Source organism: Arachis stenosperma, chromosome 1 (genome assembly GCF_014773155.1).
Source record: "Arachis stenosperma cultivar V10309 chromosome 1, arast.V10309.gnm1.PFL2, whole genome shotgun sequence".
Lineage (NCBI taxonomy): Eukaryota > Viridiplantae > Streptophyta > Magnoliopsida > Fabales > Fabaceae > Arachis > Arachis stenosperma.
The window spans coordinates 9,872,241-9,895,266 of NC_080377.1; the positions used below are offsets into that span (position 1 = coordinate 9,872,241).

The 23,026-nt window shown below is 29.4% G+C and overlaps 1 protein-coding gene across 1 annotated transcript; it reads left to right on the plus strand.

The window, feature by feature from the left end:
- Nucleotides 1-254: 254 nt before the first annotated feature.
- Nucleotides 255-1,420, plus strand: LOC130942184 (uncharacterized). Its single transcript, XM_057870883.1, has one exon. It carries the CDS (start codon nucleotides 275-277, stop codon nucleotides 1,283-1,285), a length of 1,011 nt encoding a protein of 336 aa, XP_057726866.1. The 5' UTR covers nucleotides 255-274; the 3' UTR covers nucleotides 1,286-1,420.
- The last annotated feature ends 21,606 nt before the right edge of the window (nucleotides 1,421-23,026 follow it).

Genomic DNA, 23,026 nt, shown 5'->3' on the forward strand with positions numbered 1-23,026 from the left:
AAAGAAATATAATGTATCAACATCCATCTTTATTTTAATACTTATTTTAACACCAATAACATTTCATTTCCAAAATCACATGCCTTGTCCACTTATCCAACATGGTTCCCTACCCCACTTCTTAGTTGTATACCAGTCATTATTCTCCAATTAATTCTCCTACTTACCCCAAAAAATAATTTATAAATTGTTCATATGATATATATACCAAGCTATATACACGTTTATCCTCCATTTTCATTCTTGCACTTTTGGTCACCCACAATTTATAAATATGGAAAACAACAACAAACACTCCCTCCTCCAACCACTCATCACACCAATCTCTAGCCCTACAACCACCACCGCCGCCGCCGCCGCAACCTCATCCACTTGTTATTCACTTCTTGTTGATCATAACTATGATCCTTTTATTAAAAATTCCAAAATCATCTCAAACACCAACTTCATCTTCCGGATCCTCCTAGTGTTCTTGGTGGCATCTATCTCAATTTGGGCAAACTATGAAGCTTCTAGAACCTTTGACATCAATATAGTGAATGATTCAAAGGATTCTCAAGCCGGTAAGCGCTTTGATCTCTTTTATGTCTCAAATGACAAAGCCACACGCATAGTCCTAAACACAAGTTCCTTTGTTGAACATTTCCTCTATAATAATAGTAACAATATTAAACCCTACACCAAGAAGCATATAAAAAGTGTCACCCTCCGCCTCGTTGACCGGAATCTCACCGCCGCCGCCGTCACCTTGGCCGAAGACCACCATGCTAGTGGAAAATATTTCAAAGGGTATAATTATAATTATAATTATGTGATAGATATTAACCCTATGTTAATTGAAGATAAAGATTATAACAATATGACATTTATAGTAGTGGGTGCAATACAACGTGCCATGGCACGGATTTGGCTATGGGATGGTGGGTCTAGGGCTCCACCAAGGCTCGTTGATGGAATGGTTGAATACATTGTTGAGTTAGCCGGATTCGGCCGAAAAAGGGTCTCCGGTGGTGGTGGCGACGGCGATGGTGGCCGCAATTTGCCGGATTGTGGTGGTGGTCATAGTGGTTGGTGGGAGGATAAGGAGCCTAAAGAAGTGGCTCATTACTTGCAATATTATGAAAATTACAAGAAAGGGTTCATCCAACGGCTGAATGAGGCCATGAAGGACACGTGGCATGATCATATGGTGGATGACGTGTTGGGCTTTCCATCCATGAAAATTTGTGGTTTGTATAATGCTTCTTTTGGCTCAGTCGTCTCACCTGAAACTCGTTTTGTTTGAACTTTGAAGTTATATTTTTATTTTATTTTATTTTTCTAAATATTTTTTCCCACTTGTTGTATATTAATTATAATTATTTATTATAGAAAATGACATGGAATATGAAATATTGTGGTTCTGAGTTGCCATTGCCAAACATTGTTGGTTCAATAATAATAACATGGAATTAGGGGCGTACATGTGCAATTATGATGTGTTTATTATATGAACCAATCATGAACCTTAATTTTTTATTTGTAATTTTTAAAATAAATATATATAGATAATTAATTTTTAATTAATCAATATTATTCAATTATTTTTTTATAAAATTATTTTTGTAACTTTTTTTTTGGAAAATGTAGGATTTAAGATTAGAATTTAAAATTTAGAATTTTAAATTTTAAATTTATAATAAAAAATATTTAAAAAGACTAAATATATATATTTTTCAAAAAATAACTCTATATTTTTGTAAGTTTGTAAAATTTAGGTGGAACATGTAACTTTAAATTAAACTTATTATTATTATTATTATTGTTATTATTATTATTATTATTATTAAATTTTTCCACTTTTGATTTCAATTTTAATTAAAAATCCAAGATCCAAGATTCGAATTTTATAATTGACGTAGTGGATAATTTAACTTATCCAATCTTTTTTAACGGATTTTGAAACAACTTTTCAGTTTCATAACCGTATCTACTCTTATATGCTTATTTAAGTTTCTAATAGGGTAAATCACAATAATAAACTAAGGGAAGCAAAATTTTACACAAATTCGCCAAATCAAAATTTGTTTCGTGAATTTATCAATGCATATTTATATGTAGTTTGAATCAATTTGACTCGAACTTCATTTCTACATACGCACACACTAATTCGAACCAAATACGTTCGAATTATACACAACACACATGCACACACTAATTCGAACCAGCTTGGTTCGAATTACACACATAGTAATTTCTATGCTGTTAAAAAATTAATAATTTATTAAAAAAATTATTAAAAAATTAATAATTTAAAAATTAAAAAATATATATTTTATTTCATACATTAAAAAAAAGCTAACAAAATATTTAATTACGAGAATTCTTTAAAATATTTGTGATCTATCAATTCGAATTCTATACAATACTCTTTTGTCCATTTTTAATAGCTCATGAATATTTTTTAATAAATTAATTTAAATTATACTACAAAAAATATTTTATCCTATGCAAAACAATTTAAAAAAATGGCTTAAAAAATGTTAGGAGTACTATAAAAAATTATAATGTTCTAATAACTTAGGTAAATACATGCATGTACTCAAATTTTAAATAAAATACTCTACATAGTCAGTAATAATTTAGAAATGAAAGAAAATATTTTATTCCATACAAAATAATTAAAAAATATATTTCATTCTAATACAAAAAAATTTTAAAAAATGGCTTAAAAGATATTATGAGTACTATAAAAATTTGTAATATTCTAGTGATTTAGGTAAATACATGATAAAAATATTTTTTCTTTAAGATCTAAATTATTATTAATTATGTAGAGTATTTCTTTAATGTCCTAAGTCATTAGGATATTACAAATTTTTACGAATTTGCAATATATGGTGATTCGAATCACCATATAATTTAGGAGTACTATAAAAATTTGTAATATAATTTTTAATAAATTTTTTTAATAAATTATTAATTTTTTAACAGCATAGAAATTACTATGTGTGTAATTCGAACCAAGCTAGTTCGAATTAGTGTGTGCGTGTGTGTTGTGTATAATTCGAACCTATTTGGTTCGAATTAGTGTGTGCGTGTGTTTGTGTATAATTCGAACCTACTTGGTTCGAATTATGTAGAAATGGAGTTCGAATCAAGTTGGTTCGAACTACATATAAATGTGCATTGGTGGATTCATGAAGCAGATTTTGGTTTGGCGGATTTGTGTAAAATTTTGCTCCCCTTAGTTTATTATTGTGATTTACCCTTTCTAATATTTAGTATTTAAATTTAAATTTTATAATAAAAAATATTTTAAAAAATTAAATATATTTTTTTAAAAAAAAACTGTATTTTTGTAAGTTTGCAAAATTTAGGTGGAACATGTAACTTTAAATGAAACTTATTATTATTATTATTATTATTATTATTATTATTATTATTATTAAACTTTTTCACTTTTGATTTCAATTGCAATTAAAAATCCAAGATCCAAGATTCTAATTTTATAATTGAGTTAGTGAATACTTAACTTATCCAATCTTTTGAACAGATTTTGAAACAACTTTTCAGTTTCATAACCGCATTTCCTATTACGTGCTTATTTAAGTTTTTAATAAAGAATAAGTATTATTTTGTTAACATTGAGAGTTCGAATTAAAACCGTTCCTAACATAATTTTTTATTTAAAATTATTCTTAAATTCTTTTATTAAAATTATTATTTTTAATAAAATTTTAATTTTATTTTTAAACTATCCCTACTTTAATAAAAAAATTATAATTTTTTTTAAAGAACGCATTTTGGGAGGGGGGAGCGGAAAGTAAATGCGAAGGGCGGAGGGGAGGGAAAGAAAAGGAGAAAGGGGAAAAGAAGAGGGGGAAGGGGACAGCGCCGGCGAAGCTTGTAGCTCCCGTCGTCATTGCTGAAAGAAAGAAGAAAGGGGCCGGGCTGCGACGGAAAAAAGAGAAGAGGGAAAGGAGATGTGCCGGCGCTGCTAGGGTTCGCCGCCGCCGCCGCGTCGTCATCGGGAGACCACGCCGCTGAGCCGTCGCCGCCGATTCGCTCACGACCACGAGTTGCTGTCGGAGAAGCGCCGGTAGTTCTGCTTCGACTTCTGCATCTGCTTCTTCTTCTTCTGCCTCGGTTTCTGCTTCTTCTTCTGCTTCGCCTTCTGCATCTACTTCTTCTTCGCTTTGGCCTCTGCTTTTCACTTCTGCTTGAGCTTCTGCTTCTGCTTCTGTGACTATTTCTGCTTCTGATTTTGATTTGTTATTTTTTAATTTTTATTTTTGTTGTGTGTTGATTTGGTTGTTGAATTTGTTGAATTTGTGTTGATTTATTGAATTTCTGATTCCTTGATTTGTTGAATTTGTGTTGATTTTATTGATGTTGTTTTTCTTAGTGGTAGAGATAAAGGTAGTGGTAATGGTGGAAGTAAAGGTGCTAATGGTAGTGAAGGGCATTTTTGTCTAGAAAAAGTTAAAATGACGATTTAAATACGAAAAAAATGTTAAGATTGATTTTAAATAAAAAATTACGTTAGAGATAATTTCTATTCTGACTCTCAACGTTAGGAACCAAAACAATACTTACCCCTTTTTAATAATTATTTCCAAATTTCTTGATTGCTTTTCATCTTAATTATCTGCTTAATTAATTAGTTTACAATAACCATTTTGTTGAGTGTCAATGGTATGTAGCACACACTTTTTTTTTATATTCTTCTTTTTTTTTGTTGTTGAATAGAATAACTAAATATTATTAAACAAAGATATTAAACAATATTTTTTTATCAGTATTATCTAAATTATTTTTTATTAATTTAATATTAATGATAATTAATTATAATAAAAAACATAAAGAGTACATAAAATTTTTTAATTTTTTATTTATTTTTTTTGGTGACTAATTTTTTATTTATTTAATATAATTAAATTAATTTATCTATAATTATCATGCAATAAAACCGTACAAGTTCACGGAGCATCAACTAGTAATGCAAAGATAAAAAATTATGTCAATGATCAACTTAACATTCTCTTCATAATTGACAAACTATAGAAAAATGAAATTAAAATATTTAGAGAAAACGACAAATAGATTCTGACTTTTTGTTTTGTGAATATTTGTCTTTAATCATTTGAAAATATTTTTAAGTCTCTTATCTCCTTAAAAGTTGGACGAATTAATCCTTCCGTGCAAATGCTTCCACCAGATCCGACGAAAAAATCTGACGTAGCTCCTGGTGCACGCGTGGCATATGAGGAAAAAGGACTTTTTTTCCAATCTTCAAAAATATCGTTCCACTCGAGCTGAAATACACCCCGCAATCTTCCCTACTGCTTGAAAAGCTCGGGCGGGATTGCTCCGGCGGAATGCTGCCAGAGAATGAGTTTTTGCTAAGCTTCAATATCACCAAATTCGAAAGCTTTCCAATCTAGGAAATTTCTCCCGTGAGCCTATTGTTCCAAAAAGAAAAATCCAATTCAACTACGTGCAGTTGCTTAAACCGACAGTAATGCTTCTTGTTAGCTCATTGAAGTTCAGGATCAAATTTTGCTACCTCTTTATGTTATCCAGCTTCTGCGGATGATCAAGTCTCGGAGGTTGGAAAGTGACTCCAAAGTGGAAGGGATACTTCAATTCACGTAGTTGAAGCTCAAATCCAATCCACTAGGTTGGAACAGTTGCTGAGACGGAATAGAACCTGTGAAGTGATTATTCTATAGGAACACCTTATTTGATTATAGTCTATTTGTGAACTTGCTTCTATTAAGTCTATTTTGTATCAACACTTTCGAATTAAAGATTTGGGCCTTTAAAATAATTTTTGGGTATTGAAGTAGCTCAATCAGTAAAAAGAATTTGCTTATCTCAGAGAATTTGCTTATCTTTTGGATGATTCTGGTTTATTAGGTGGTAAACCTACCTTTATTCCAATGGATAGTTTTTTTTTAACAAGAGAGCTCAACACAATACAGTGGAGCGGTAGACAATCAAACTGTGGGCATGAAAATAAAGAAAAAAAAAACAAAGGAATTCAACTACCCCTGTTGTCATCTCCGGCATTGCCATCAACAACAACAAGGTTCCAACTACTCCACTCTCCATAACTGGTCAATGATTGTTGATACACCTCTTCTGAACCACCTTCTTTGGAATTAAAGATACGCCTGTTCCTCTCAAGCCATATATTCCAAATGACCGCAAAGAAGCACCTCAGCCACCTATTCCACGCCTCTTTTCTGTTTACGACGCATGTCCAACTCTCAAAATGTTCCTTTAGTGAGCCCAGAATAGACCACGCTCTCCCGAGATCAGAAAGCCATCGACACCATACCTGCCAAGTAAACTCACAACCCAGGAACAAGTGGTAAATATGTTCAACATCCCTTTTACATAACACACATATGTTGTCCCCATGCCTAAGTATTCCAAATCTATGTAGTCTTTTTTTAGTATTTACTCTTCCTATCAGAACAAACCAAATAAATAACTCCACTCGTGGTGGCGCCAAACCTTTTCATATGGTTATGGTGAAGCTGAAGCTTGTGGTATCCTCTGGGAGAGTCTCTGATTGCATCACCTGCACAAAAGAGTTAGTTGAAAAAAGTCCTTCCTTGCCAAACTTCCACACGACTCTGTCTTGCTTATCACTTGCTAACTTAATAGGCCTTAAAGACTCATGTAACCTATTCAATAATTCCAACTCCCATTGATATAGGCCTCGCCTCCACTAGAAGTTCCAAACCCACTCTAACCCATCCCAAATCCCACAATCCCCTATGACAGATCCTTGCTGGTTTGAAATAGAGAAAAGTCTCGGAAACCTCGACTTGAGTGAACCGCCTTGTAGCCAGACATCTTCCCAGAATAGAGTCCTCCTGCCATCACCCACCTCTATAGACAACCCAGTAATCATCTTATCCCTTACATTACTATCCTTGAGCTGCAACTGACATATGTCCTTCCATGGTCCCCCTCTAGTAGGCAGTGACTGAGTTGATAACATCATATTGGGCTTCAAGTCGTAGCGGGAGCATACAACCTTCTTCCATAAAGGACACTCCTCCTTTGAAAATCGCTACCACCACTTAAATAGTAGAGCAGAGTTTCTAATCACTGCATCTCCTACCCCCAAACCACCCTCATTTTTAGGGGACTGAACCACTTTCCAGTTGACTAGTGGTATCCCATTCCTACCTTCCTCCTTGATACATAAGAATCTTCTCTGTAATGATATCAACTTTTCTGCCACGGCCTTTGGCATCTTGTACAGGCTCAGATAGTACACTGGCAAGCTATTGAACATAGACTTAATAAGGACTAGCTTACCCGCTTTATTTAGCACCTTAGCCTTCCACAAACTGAGCTTTTCCTCAACCTTGTCAATTATCGGCTTTCATGTCTTTACCAGCCTCGGGTTTGCTCCTAGAGGAATGCCAAGATATTTGACAGGAAGGTTCGCCTCTTTACATCCCAATAAGCTGCACATCAGTCCAATGTTGTTCACAATTGATTGGGATTAAACTGGATTTATCAAAGTTAATCGATAACCCCGACATAATCTCAAAGCACCTTAATAGTCTGGCATAGTTTCTAATGGTCTCCTCCTCCGGTGGGCAGAATAAAATAGTGTCATCTGCAAACTGGAGATGTGACAACTCTATGTTTTCCTTATCCACCAGCAACGGCGAAATTCGTCTGTTTCTCACTGCCTCCTCTATCATCCTGTGTAAGACATCCACTACCAGAACAAACAAGAACGGAGACAGTGGGTCACCTTGTCTCAAGCCTCTCTCCATCTTGAACGGTTTGGAAGGGGAACCATTTATCAGAATTGCCATGGACGCTGTACCGACACACTCCCTAACCCACTCTCTCCATCTCCGACCAAATCCCATCTTCTGTAGCACAATATTCACAAAGTTTCACTTCACCCTATCATAAACCTTCTAGAAGTCTAATTTAATAATTGTCGCCTTCTTTTTCCTCGTTTTCAGCCATTGCACTGTTTCGCACGCAATCAGAGCCCCGTCGTGAATTTTTTGACCTTTCACAAATGCACTTTGAGTCTCTCCTACTAAGCCTGGCATCACTGATCTCATCCTTCTGACCATCACCTTGGAAATTACTTTGTAGATGCAGCCGACCATGCTGATTGGCCGTAGGTCTTTGATCTCCTTGGCTCTAGTGTACTTCGGAGCAAGAGCCACCCAAGTAACATTGGAGTCAGACGACAACCTTGATGACCGGAAGAAGTCCAGAACAGCTGTCGAGAACTCTGTACCGATCTCATCCCAGCACTTCTTGATGAAGTTCATATTATACCCGTCACTACCTGGAGCCTTAGAGGATTCACAGTCCCAAACAGCCTCCCTAATCTCCACCAATGATAGTATGCATTCCAATGAACTGGATTCTTCTTCGTTAATCCGGTTAACCAAGCCGTCCCTAAACCCTACCACTGGTGATCTCTCCTGGTGATACAAATCTCTGTAGAAGTCTCTGATGGCAATCTTGATCCTAGCTTGATTTCTTACCAACCTTTCTTTGATCACCAAAGCATCAATCCTATTATTCATTCTTCTTGCCGACGCCAAGTTATGAAAGTACCTTGTGTTTTTATCCATGTCCTTCGCATGCCTAGAACGCGACATCTGTTTCCAGTGTACCTCTTTCCTCACATACCACTGCTTGCAACAGCTTACTAGAGCCTTCCTTCTAGCCTCCACTGTACCATCATAGACTCCATTTCCAACCATATCATCCACCTTCTTGATCTCCTTTTAAAAGCGCTGAATTTTCTTTTCCAAGTCACCAAATTTCTCTTTATGCCATTTTCCCAAAGGCACTGTAAGAGCCTTCAACTTATCTGTGAACTGCCCCTCTCCAATATTCCGCCACTCCTCCCTGACCATTCTTAGGAATCCTTCATGTGTAAACCATAAGTCCAAAGTCCGGAACGGACGTGGGCCACCTCTATACTTAGTATCTTCAACTATTATTAGGCAGTGATCTGACAAGCCTCTTGGACCATCTTTTAAGTGAATCTCCGGGAACTCCTCAGTCCATTCTACACTCAGTAGGACTTTGTCAATACGACTACAAGATCCACCTCTATACCATATAAACTTACGATCATTCAGCGGTAAATCCACTAACTGCATATCTTGGATCCAACCCTTAAATTCTTCTGCAGACGCTGTTAACCTGTCCTGATTTTTCCTTTCATCAACCTGTATCACCTCATTGAAGTCACCCATGTAGCATATTGGGACTTGACATAACCCAGCTATATAGCTCAGTTCCTCCCAAATAGCAAGTTTTTCCACTCTCATATGAGGACCATAAACCAAATAGAAAGCACAGTGGAACTCATTTTTCAATAAAACTCCCTCAACACATAGCCACCTATCCCCTTTGTAGCAGTTATTCATTCTAAACAGCAACTCATCCCACATTAACAACAGACCCCAGACGTGCCTGCCGATTCTACAAACTCCCAACCCACCGCATCACTTCCCCAAATACGTACGACATCGAATTTAGTCACAACTTGCAATTTTGTTTTAACCAAGCCTAACATATTCAATTTTTGCTTCTTTTTTTAGCTCTTTTAACATACTCAACTTTCCAACCCCCCTCAACCCCCTCACATTCATTTTAAAATATTGTTATACACCTGTTTGAGCTTTTTTGGTCTGCTTCTTTGCGCCTTCTCTTTTTGTTTTGCTAGCCTCCTCTTCTCTGCTATTGCTTCATTCTGCTCTTGTAATATCATCATTAAGTCGTCTTTTTCGTCGTACTGCACTGCTCCGGATTCAACAGCTAACTCCCACGGCTTCCTATTTTCAATCAATTGTTCTTCAATTTTGGATATTTGATGCCCTTCATTTGTTTCCACGCTGATTCCTGTTTAACTACTGCCCTCATCCACTATCGCAGGAGCCAGGTTCCTCTCTTCATCCACTGCATTGGCGCCCTTGGAAATCAAGCCAGACTCCTCGGCGTTTCTGCCCGTCCCCTCTGTGCCGGATGGAACATCTCCCGTCATCTCCTGCCATGGAGCCCCAGCACGTGTTGAAAGGCTTCTATATGGTCCATGGAAACCCGCCTCGCAACCTATCCCAAGCACGACGTCCCCCTCAACTCTCCCAGTGGCGTCGTGGTTATCTTCCAGGTGCTCTCGGCATCGTCATGGTATTGCCGCTCCGGACTGGCCTATGTTCAGAGTCTCCATCTCCGGTAGAACATCAGCCACAGCGCTCTCCTTCGCTGCTGAACAACCCCAACCCGGATGGACCCCCTACCCAGCCCGCCTGAGTTGATGCCCGCGCCCCAGTAGACCATGTGTGAACCTTAGCTGGGCTGCATGTGGCTTGTTCAGATTGGTTTGGGCCTTTAGTGAAGCAGCCCGTATTCATTTCCTCTAAACAGGTGTATCTCTTCTTATTTTTGTCCCAACCATCAACCCGTGTTTGGACTACTTTTTTTGTACAACAACATCCCTTCTTCAGCCCAACATCATATCCCCAATTAACCGTTACCCAAATTGTTAACCAAATCAGTATATTCCTTTAATTTAGCGATTCCTTCTGAAACAATGCCTTCCGTTACTCTTGGAATTTGAAATTGAATTGATTTGCCATTACTCCATTCATTCAATATGTCTTCTTGAATTACCAAATTGTCCTTTCCACCATCCTCCTTCCTTGGTGTCGCCATCAAGACAAAAGTCCTTATTATCTGACCCTTCTATGTATTGCCGTCTGGTTGGGCATCTTATCAATCAAAGTGCTCTTCTCTTCGTTTCTTTTTCTGGGCAGTTAGCTAACATCTTCACAAAACCTTTGTCTCATCAACCATTCCATCTTAATCTCAATAAGCTTGTGGTCTCGATATCTTTCATCCTCCAGCTTGCGTGCGTATTAAACCATTTTTCTACCTTAGCCCATGACAACAATAAAGAAGTCTCATGACCCACAAATTCAGCCCAACAGAATACATAAATTCAGTTTTAATTTTAGCTTTTATCATCTTATCCTATCTTTATGTTATGTTCTTATCTTATCTTTATTTTTATCTTTCGTAATATATATATTTAGTTTTACTTATATAATTCAATCAATCAAGAAATACATAACAAAGCATTCTTTGTCTTTGTGTACTCTGTATGTACTCTTTCAATTTTGTTACAATTCCTTCGAACGATTTCTAAGATCTTGATACAGTCATTTCGAAATCGTACCATAGAAGTTGTTCTAGCTCAGATTCAACAATTCCAAACTCACTATCTCCATACCAACATTTGAACAAAAAGAAATTCAGCTCCCTATATTGTACCCTGTGCCAACATCCCAATCAACACAATAATAAAAATAAGAACACAAGAGTGCAGGTGATTGACGGCCCCATTCTAAGAAATTGGCTGCAAGAACAAGTAGAAAGATACGCAGGAAAAACCAAATGACCTTGTTACATGGACCAACTAAAATCTTCAAGAAATAGCTCATCACAGCTTCTTTCACGGGCCCAAAAACTAAACCAACTATTATCCTATTCTCATTGAAAAAATTGAAGACAAATACAAACAACTTTTCAAAAAAAATTAAAACTTTATGTAAAAATTTTCAATGAATGAAAAATATAAAATAAAAAAAATTTATGTACTTTTTATGTACTTTTATTATAATTAAATATTATTAATATTAAACTAATAAAATAATAATCTAAATAACAATCAAAATTTATTTGCTTTTTGTTTAAAACCATTAGCTTTTCAAGTTGATCAATAATTTGCATCATACAAGGTATTGATTGGATTATGTTGTTTTGCAGATTACATGCATTGGATTTTATTTTTATTTTTTAGATTGATCCAATTAAATTCAAACCACATTATCTATTCTATTATATAAAAATCGGATGTCTGCACTTAATGATGAAGCTGACGTGGCATGCTTCGGAGAGTGTTATCCGATTTAATTGTTTTAACTCATTCAATATAATTTATTGCACTGAATTAATTATATCAACTAATTGATTTGATTAGATATTTAAATATTTATTTTCTAAATATAATTTGTTATAATTTATATTACTTAATTAATTATACTACATTAATTATAATTCGTTATATTAGTAAATTAGTCTTTTCATTTATAAAGTCTAAAATAAAATAAATAAATTTTTATTTATTCTAATTAAATTTATTTATATACTATATATGAATTAACGTGTATTCTATTCTATTATATAAAAATCAGATTTCTACACTTAATGATGGAGCTGACGTGGCATGTTTATGAGAGTGTTTCTCGGTTTATTTCTTTTAACTTATTAAATACAATTTATTATGAGATTAATTATATCAACTAATTGATTTGATTAGATATTTAAATATTATATAATAATTATAATTTATATCAATTTGTTTTAATAGTATTTTCTAATTTATTTCTTTTAATATTCTGGTAGTATTTTTTAATTTATTAAATCAAATTAGGTATAAATTATGTATATTAATTAATTGATTTGATTAAATTATTAATAATTAAAATAATAAATTTATAAATAAAATAAGTAATTGAGATATTTTTAACTAATAATTAAATCAAATTAAATTATATGTATTAAGTCAAATTTAAATCATGTGAATTAAATACTAAACTAAAATATGATAATTTCTTGCTTATTCAAATTAAATGCAATAAATACAAATTAATTTTGTTAGATAATGATGATTTTCTGGTCTTCTATATATAGACGGCCAAATAAAATGATAAGAATCATTATTTGTATTGCTCTTGCTATTTTAACTCTTCTTTTTTTCTTTTTTTTATATAAAATTTCTTTTATGGATAAATGAAAAGGTATGGATGAATAGTGTTTCATTGATTGTTTGTTTATAACTTAAAAATGTCTCAATTTAGGCATTACCGTTGCTGATGGAATTGGACGGCAATGTGCTCGGCATACTTGCAGCTTAAGAAATCAGGTCATGTGTTCGAGGTGCACCGATGCAAACTTTTAGAGCTGCCGACTACCGCTGAATTCATCGTATAGCTGGAGCAAATTATGATATAGTAAAAAACGTTTATGCATGCATGCTATTTTTCTTTATATATGTATCCCTCTATTTTTACAATTCACATCTTTATATATTATATTCTTTTTGACATTATTTAAATTTGATATTTTTTTCTATTTTTACGCTTCTAATCATTTTTTGTCTTAATATTTTGTTCTCATCAATTTCTATATTTTATTTTAGGTTAACTCTGTGGTTCAAATATAATCATTTATGTTATTATTGAATGTTATGAAATTGACCTGATATTAACAATAAATAATTTGAAAAATGTGTTGTTTGGAATAATTCACCTAAATATAAATTGTTACGTTAAACAGATGATGATAAATATTTTTGTATTAAATCTCTTATAAAAAAAACTTATAGAAATGTTATGTTATATGATATAATTTGATTATATATTTTTTTATCTTCAATATAAATTATTTGAATTGGCATACTATTTATTTTTAAATTTAATTAAATATCTAAATATCTTACAATTTAATATAATTATATAAATACATGACTTTTAATATTTATGTAATAAATTTTAGAGATATTTTTGTAAGTTATAATTTTTTATCTGTATATTTAACTTTTAATAATATTTTTTATTTATTAATATATTATTTCTATTATTTGAGTATTAATAATGCGTTAGGAATTTTTCATCGTATAAGTTACTTCGAGAAAAAAATGATAAAATTTGATTTATAAAAATTTAAACTTGAGCGTTTACTATGATTAAGCTCAAATTTTAATTTATTTTTTATATTATATAAATATTAAATTCTTTGATTAAATATTTATTTGTTTATGATAGGATATTATATATATTTTTATATTGGCAATTAAATTTCAATTGCTACACAAAAATAATATATTTTAGATAATTGTACATTTTTTGTTATTTTATAAATCATTATATATTTTTAAAATTATTTAATTATGTTTATTCTTTTAAAGGATTACTATTATTAGAGAACAACGAATATTTATAATAGTTTAAAATTGAAAAAAGTAAAAAATAAAAAATATTAATATCCTGAATTTTTGAAGTATAAATCTTAAAATAAATATATATGGTTATGATTAATGGTTATAATTGGAGTTTTTATTTTATTCTAATTTTTTTCAGAACATATTTGCCTTATTTAAGTTTGATTTATGTATTGATTACTTTTTTTTTTTGGTAAAATATCAATTAAAATTCATACCTTGAATAAAATGGTTACGTGTCTAAAAAAAATGAACAAAAAATTTTTTTATTTTTAGTAAAAATTTATGTCGCTTTAGCTTTTTTTCTATCTTATATTTTTACTATATTTATAAGAGAGTTTTTATTCAAATTAAGAAAATTTTTTAGTTATTTTTTTCTTTTAGTTTTAAATATTATTTACTAATATAATAAAAAATTAAAAATAACAATAATTACTCACATAATTAAAATAGATATCCTAATATATACATGATCATATGTATACCAAGAATTATTATATATAATAAATAATTATTTATTTTTTATAATTACTATTTATAAAATTTATTATGTAATTTTATCATCTTAATATCAATATTTAATGAATATAAGATACAAAATATTATTTATATTTTTTAACATACAAAACAAATATCTTAAATCATCATGTAGAACAAGAAGTATAATAGTGCAAATACTTACTTACTTATTTTTTTTATTTATTTATTCTATTATATAAAAATTGAGTTTCTGCACTTAATGATGGAGCTGACGTAGCATGCTCCAGAGAGTGTTTCTTGATTTAATTATTTTAACTCATTAAATACAATTTATTACAATGACTTAATTATATTAACTAATTGATTTGATTGAATATTTAAATATTAATATAATTTATTAATATTTATATTACTTAATTAATTAGACTACGTTAATTATAATTCATTATATCAGTAAATTAGTTTTTTCATTTATGAAATCTAAAATAAAATAAATAATTTATTGTTTATTCTAATTAAATTCATTAAATTGGATGACGCATAGCAATGCACACGGTGGCAGAACAGACACGACAACAGTAGTAACTGGGCAGGTGGAATAACGGCGACGAGATGAAAGTTGCATGTTCTTCTTTATTGCATTCGAAAGCAAGTCAAGCAATATTCTACTCTCCTAGATTTTTGGGAGTGAGGTCAAAGATCATAGAATTGAGGGCAAGAAAAGTTGGGTGACTATTTGGTTTTTCAAGGCTTTTTTTTTTCTAGATTTTTAAATACCTAAAAGAGCACCGTATTAAAGATTTTATATCCTTCATTTCTTTCTTTTTTTTAAATGTAGATGAATATAAAATATATTAGGAATTGTCTACGAGAAAATTAAATTACGTTAGACAAATATATATTATTATTATTGTAATTGAATAAATCAAAAAAGTTAATTAAAAAACATCGTTATCCTTGAATTTAACTCTACCTATTATGCAAAATCTCTATTTATATGATTTATTTCTCATTATATCTAGATTATATCTCATTAATAATTATAGATAAATTTTTTTTATTAATTGTATTTTAAGTTTTCAATTATATGTCAGAACTAATTTTTTTATCTAAAGTTAATATAAAATAAAAAAATTCACATCAAGTTATCTAGACTCTAGAGTCATTAATAAGTTTTTTGACCAATAAGATGTCATTAATAATCTTCTCTAAAAGTTTAAGTTACATAAATATAATTAGATCATTTTAATAAGAATAATATTACGCATTTAAATTTATCTATTCTATTATATAAAAATCGAATTTTTGTACTTAATGATCGATAAACCTGATGTAGCATGCTTCTGAGAATGTTTTTCGATTTATTTCTTTTAACTCATTAACTATAAGTTATTACGATAAATTAACTATATCAACTAATTAATTTGATTAAATATTTAAATATTATATAATTTATTGTAATTTATATCAATTTGATTTGGTAGTATTTTTTAATTAATTTATTTTAATATTCTGTTAGTATTTTTAATTTTTTTTAATTTATTAACCCAAATTTATTGTGTGTACTAATTAATTAATTTAATTAATTTATTAGTCATTAAAATAATAAATCTATGAATAAAATAGGCAACTGAGATACTTTCAACTAATAATTAAATCAAATCAAATCAAATCATATATATTGAGCTAAATTCAAATCATGTGAATTATGGACCAAATTAAAATAAAATAATTTCTTACTTATTCAATACACTTTTTGTATTTATAAATGAATTATTGTCTACTTCAATATATGAAATTTTTATGAATTTTTTATTGCGCAATTCACTTTAACACAAATAAATTAATTTATAAAAATTTAAACTTGAACGCTTGCTATCATTAAACTCAAACTTTAATTTATTTTGTCATATTATTATATAAATATTAAATTCTTTGATTAAACACTTATTTGATTATGAAATGATATTATATATTTCTTTATATTGATAATTAAATTTCAGTTACTACACAAATATTATATTTTAGGTAATTGTATATTTTTTTGTTATGTTAAAAATTATTATATAATTTTAAGATAATTTAGTTATGTTTATTTTTTTTAAAAGTATTGTCATTATTAGAGAGTAACTAATGTTTGTGATAGTATAAAATAAAAAAAAAAAACAAAATATTAATATACTGTATTTTTGAAGTATAAATCTTGAAGTAAATATATGTAATTATAATTAATGATCATAATTAAAAGTCTTTATTTTATTTCAATTTGTTCAGGACATGCATGTTTATCTTAAATTTTATTCCTTTATTAATTAGTATTTTTTTGTACATTTAATTATCATTAATTTATATAAATCAAAATATATAACTTAAAAAGATAGATACGTGTCTAAAAAATAAAAAAATATATTTTTTTTTGTTAGTAAAAAATTTATGACGCTTTAGTTTTTTTTTGTATCATATCTTACATTTTTACCATAAGTTAGAGGTAAATTATTAAATATAAATTAGATTTATTACTTATTACCCTTCTTCGAATTCATTAAATTCGATTTAAATGGAGACAACTAGGTAACGTTATTGAGTTTAGGGGATTCAGATAATTTTAGGATGACTTTGGTTTATCAACGTAAATTAATCTAATATGTGATATTAGTTTTTGTTATATATATAAAAAAAATGTGACATATTTATGCATTGTTTAGATTAGAAAAATTTGTAGAGAAATAACATGCTGGGGAAGAAAATAGACGGAAAAATCAATTTTTCATTATTTGGTTCAATAAATAAATTGAATAAAAAACATAAAAGTGTATATGAAGCTCACCTAAATTTTTTCTCTTCAAAGTTGCGAAGAAAACTGATTCAAAAGTGCAAACATGGATAAAAATATAGAGTTACCATTTGAAATATAATTTATATATAATATATAAAACCATTAATATAATTTTTCTCTATTATAATTTTTTCTCTTCTTACTTTTCCTTCCATTCAAGCAAAAAAAAAAAATTTTCCTCTATTTTTTTTCATTCATTTTTTTAAATCTAAACAGCACACAAAAAAAATATATACTTTTCTTTCCATTTTCTTTCCTCTTATTTTTGATCTTATATCCAAACAATAGTTTAGTGTTTATCCATTTATCTTTTATTAATATTGTTATAACAAGGATACATGTAACTTTATAAAAATGATATAACCTAAATTTTGATTATCTAAGAATTTATTGAGTGACTAGAATAGTTTCACGTTACGAACCAATGAATGCTAGCAATAAGGATGATCACAAAAACAGCCGAAACGGGTATTTGCAGGGATTACTCACATTTTGGAGCTAGATGGGGACTCCTGAAATCCTCACGACCTGCCATGCGAAAATAGATGGGGACTAAGGGTGGCAAACGGGTCGAAACCTGTCGAGCTGGTCGCATAACCCGCCAAAAAATGCGGGTTGGGCTGGAAATTTATGGCCACCAAACTTAAAAATCCCGCCTATCCTGCACCGCCTAATCCATGGGATTTGGCGGGTTTCGACGGGGCTGGGCAGACTTTTTCGCTGGGCCAAGCTTTTATTTTGGTAGAGCTATTTTTTTACAAATTTCTATGATGTTATTGATCTACAAAATGATGAAGATGATAATTGAAGAAGTTTTAAGTTATATTTTGGATAATATTTGTTTTGCTTTGTACAATGCTGGTTTTATTATTTTGTTTCAAAAAAAAAATTGATTTATAATTATATTTATTACATATTTATAATTATAAAGACGTTAATGTGCGTGAATTTAAAAATTATAATTTTTTATATTTTTAAAAATTATAAATTTATTGAAATTGTTGTGAAATTATATATATTGTTTAATATTTAATGGCTTATAAAAGAAAGGAGATCCCGCCAGCCTACCATTAGGCGGGCGGGGGGAAAATTCAGGACCGTCTTACTAGGAGGGGCGGATTTTTGACGAGACAAGGCGGACTTTTTCGTTTGTCACATAAGTACCCGCCCCATGAAACTTATTAAATATATGCGAATATAGAATTATTAATTTATCCTAATTTATATATACGTAAATTCATTTCTTGAATTTAGTAACCCTAATTTCTGCCTCCAATTCGAATTTTTTCTTTTTCTTCCAGACTCATTCTCAGCCTTTCCCTCTCTCCCTAACTCACTTTCTCTACCTCTCATCAAGTCCGTCACTATGTCGCTCAATATCGTCCTAAAAAATTATGTTATGTTATTATGTTGGATTATTTTTTTATGTTTTCTACTTTTGAAATGTTATTTTTCATAACGAATATGTTATAAATTGTGTTTAATTATATTGAATTGATTATTTTATGATTTATTATATTATGTCTTTTTGTGTTAATTTTTTAAAAAGTTTTCAAAGAATATTCGTAGATACCCAAAGAGATCTACGTTCTCTAAAGAGTAATTAAACAGGAACTTGCAATGACGGAGAAAGAACGGAGACATTTTTTTTAAATAGAAATGAGGGATGAAAAGTGGGTTTCTCACGCTCTCCTGAGTCCTCATTACCGTATTAATTTATTTTTCTATAGAATAAATTATATATTGAATAACAAAAGTTGTTATCGATTTCTTTTCACACTAGCTAATACTCAACGATGGTGTTTCGATACACCATATTACCAAAAAATATTAATCGATCTAATAACTTTTGTAATGACACAAGTTTATGAATTTGAAAATTTAAAAATTATTTCATAAAATGTGAAGTTTTAACAAGTAATAATGTTGATCATATTGTTTTGATTTCAAGAATGAATATGATAGCAATAAATAAAATTGTCCAAAGTAAATTTTAACAAAGACAAAAATTCATAAGTATTTCTATTAATGAAAATTAATCTATTTTAAAGACAAATACAATTTTTTTCTATGGATTTCATAACTTGGCAAGTCGAGAATTAATCCACCACATATTGATGCTCTATTTATTAAGGGTCTGTCGCTAACTAATGAATTGTGATACACACAAGGCAAGATTCAAACTCCAAATACTTGCTTAAGCGGGCAAATGAGATAACCATTGAATAAATTTAAATTGACTAAAATAAATATTTATTATTTTTAATATTTTTAAGTTGTAAAATATTTATAATAATAATTACTATGTATATTTTTTATTTAAATTTTAATAAAATTTTTTATATAATTTTATGTATTATTCCGTGTAGGACACAGGAACATACACTAATAAAATATATTAAAATCAATTATGTCATTATTTTACTATCAAACATATATTTCTAATGTCAAATATAATATTTTTTATTCATACATTACTTTTACTTTTACTTTATTTATATATATATATATATATATATATATATATATATATAATTTTAATTTTATATTAATTAAGGAGATTAAAATACTCTTATAGTTAATTTTTAAAATATTAGAATAATATCCCTATAGAATTATGATTATTTATTTATACTGAAAATTATGAATTTAAATATTTAAAATAAATTAATGATTGATCTGTTAGTCAGTTACTAACTATTTTTTATATTTAATTTCTCTTTAAATATAAGATTTAGCAATTTAAATTTTAATGGCGCAACATTTCAATATTTCTGCCCTTCATATTTCATTTTAACAATATCTATATATTTAACCAATGAGCTATATCTAAAATGACATAATCTTTTCATCCTCACTTAAACATTTTGAGTTTGAATTTTAAAGGTGAAATTGATCTTTGAACATTTTCATTTTTCTTAGTAATCCCAAGTTTTTCCCATATTTTACTCCGTTATTCATATAAAAATCAATTGTTCATATGTTCTAGCTATCTCAATTGCATTTTCTGTTTTCTTTTTCTCATTTACCAATAAATAAATAAATAAATAAAATGTTTAACTATTTTGGTCTTAATCACTATGTAACTTCAATGATCTGGTTGCAATAATTATTTCTAATTTCATCATTGCTTCACTTCTATATATGTCAACATTTTAGTTGTAAAAGATCTATGATTAGTTAAACATAAAACACAGATTAAAACAATGAAACGATGTTAATTAAGAGTAATTGTATGTATAATTTATAAATAGTTGCTAAGAGTGATTGCATATATAGTATTGATTGAAATAATTTTTTCTCATAAAGATTACTAAAAGGAATAATAATGACTCAATAAAAAATATTAGTCAATTTTTAAGATAATAAAAACTACTAAAATTAATAGTAATGATTATATAAGAGATTGGTCAATATTTTTCAATTAGTTGGTCAACATTGTGGTCGTATTAATATTTTTTAATAAAACAAAAAATAATTTAAAAGTAACTGCATACATGATAGTAATTAGGTCAAGACAATTTTTTTTCATGAAAATTACTAAAAAAACAAGAGGCCTGCTACATATACAAACTTTTTTGACTTACAAGTTATATAAGTTACTCTAACTCCAAGAAAAAAACACGCACTCCTTCAACAACATGTTCACTCTTCGTCTTCTTCCTCAATCAAAACACAAACCATCAAGAAAAAAAACACGCGCCCCTTCCACAACACGTTCATTCTTCCTCTTCTTCCTCAATCAAAACGCAAACCATCAAGATTTAAGAGACATTCAAAACAAACTATTACGATTCTGTATAAACGTTCCAACTCCTCGCGAAGAGTAGAATAAATCAAGAAGAAAAGATACAAATCTCCATAAAAAAGGAAGAAACATTATTCAAGGTACTATTTTACTGTTCTTCTTGGTTTTTCTTTTAGATTGTCTCTGCCATGTGCCTCATCCTTAACAAGCAAAACATTAAAAGATTTCAAGAACTGTCTCTCCCTGTTTTGGGTGTATTTCTTAAATTCTTTGGGTTATTTCTGTAATTCTTTCTGTAACCGTTTGGGTATATTTCTGTAACCATTTGGGTGTATTTCTGTAATCGTTTGGGTTATTTATGTAATCATTTGGGTGTATTTCTGAAATTCCATTATCTTCAAAACGATTTCAAAGCTTGATTTCAGAAACCATGAAAATTGAAAAAAACGAAGCAAAGAAAGAACGCATGAAGGAGACCCAACAAATTTGGCAAGAAACTCGAAAAAAGAAACAAAATCTTTTGAAAAAATAGAAGTTATATATTTGTGTGTTAATCGATTTGAATTGATTTAAAATTCTATTAAAAAGACACGTAACAAGCAGTGTATTTTATGGGTTTCGTTCAAACTTGTAAAGCTTGTAAATGCAAAACACTTGTACCTAGAGATTAATTCAAAAAACAATGATGATCCAATGAAGATTATTAGTCAATTTTTAAGATAACAAAGACTACTAAAAATAATAGTAGTGATTATGTACTTAGAGATTGGTTAATAATCTTTACTTAGAACACCATTATGATCGCATTAGTAGTCTTCATTAAAACAATAAAACAATTTTAAGAGTAATTGCATAAATAATAGTGGCTAAGTTGAGACAAATTTTTTTTTTCATGAAGCTTACTAAAAAAAATAATGATGAGCCAATGAAGAGTATTAGCCAATTTTTAAGATAATAAAGCATAATAATAATTCTGTACCTAGAAATTAGTTAGTATTGTTCAATTGGGTAACCGCTATAATCCTGTTAATATTTTTCATTAAATAATAAAACAATTTCAAAAGTGACTGGATATATAATAGAGGCTAGGTTAAGGCATATCTTTTCATGAGGATTATTAAAAGAAACAATGATGAGCCAATGAAGAATATTAGCCAATTTTTAAGATAACAAAGACTACTAAAAATAATAGTAGTGATTATGTGCTTAGAGGTCGGTTAATATTCTTTAATTAGGGCACCACTGTTATCGTCTTAGGTTCGTTTAAAAAATTTTAAAAATTATTTTGTTTTTAATAAAACAGTAATATTAATATTTAGTATAATTTTTAAAATTAATTTATAATTTTTTAAAAAATTATTTAAATATTTATAAAAAAGTAAAAAAAGTACTTTTTTCATAATAAAAATTTTTTATCATATTTTTTTTAAAATAAATACTTTTAAAATAAAAAACTAAATACAAAATAACTTATTTATAAGTTACTTTTAATATAAATATTTATTATTTAAATTATTTTTTAAAATAAATTTAATTAAACTGTTTACTCAAACTAAATCTTAATATTCTTCGTTAAAATGATATACTAATCTTAAAATATACTGATCAGGTTGAAACCATTTTTTTTAATGAAGATTTGCTAAAAGAAACAATGATGAGACAATGAAGACTATTAGTCAATTTTCAAGATAATAAAGACTACTAAAAATAGTGTAATGATTATACACTTAGAGATTGGTTAATAATCTTCAATTGGATCCCCATTGTGATTGCATTATTAGTAGGGGTGGTAAAACGGGTAAAGTCCGCCGGGCCAATCTGCTAAATCCGTTAAAAAAAGCGGGTTGGACTAAGATTTGGAGCCCGCCAAATTAAAAAAAATCTGTCAAATCCACACCGC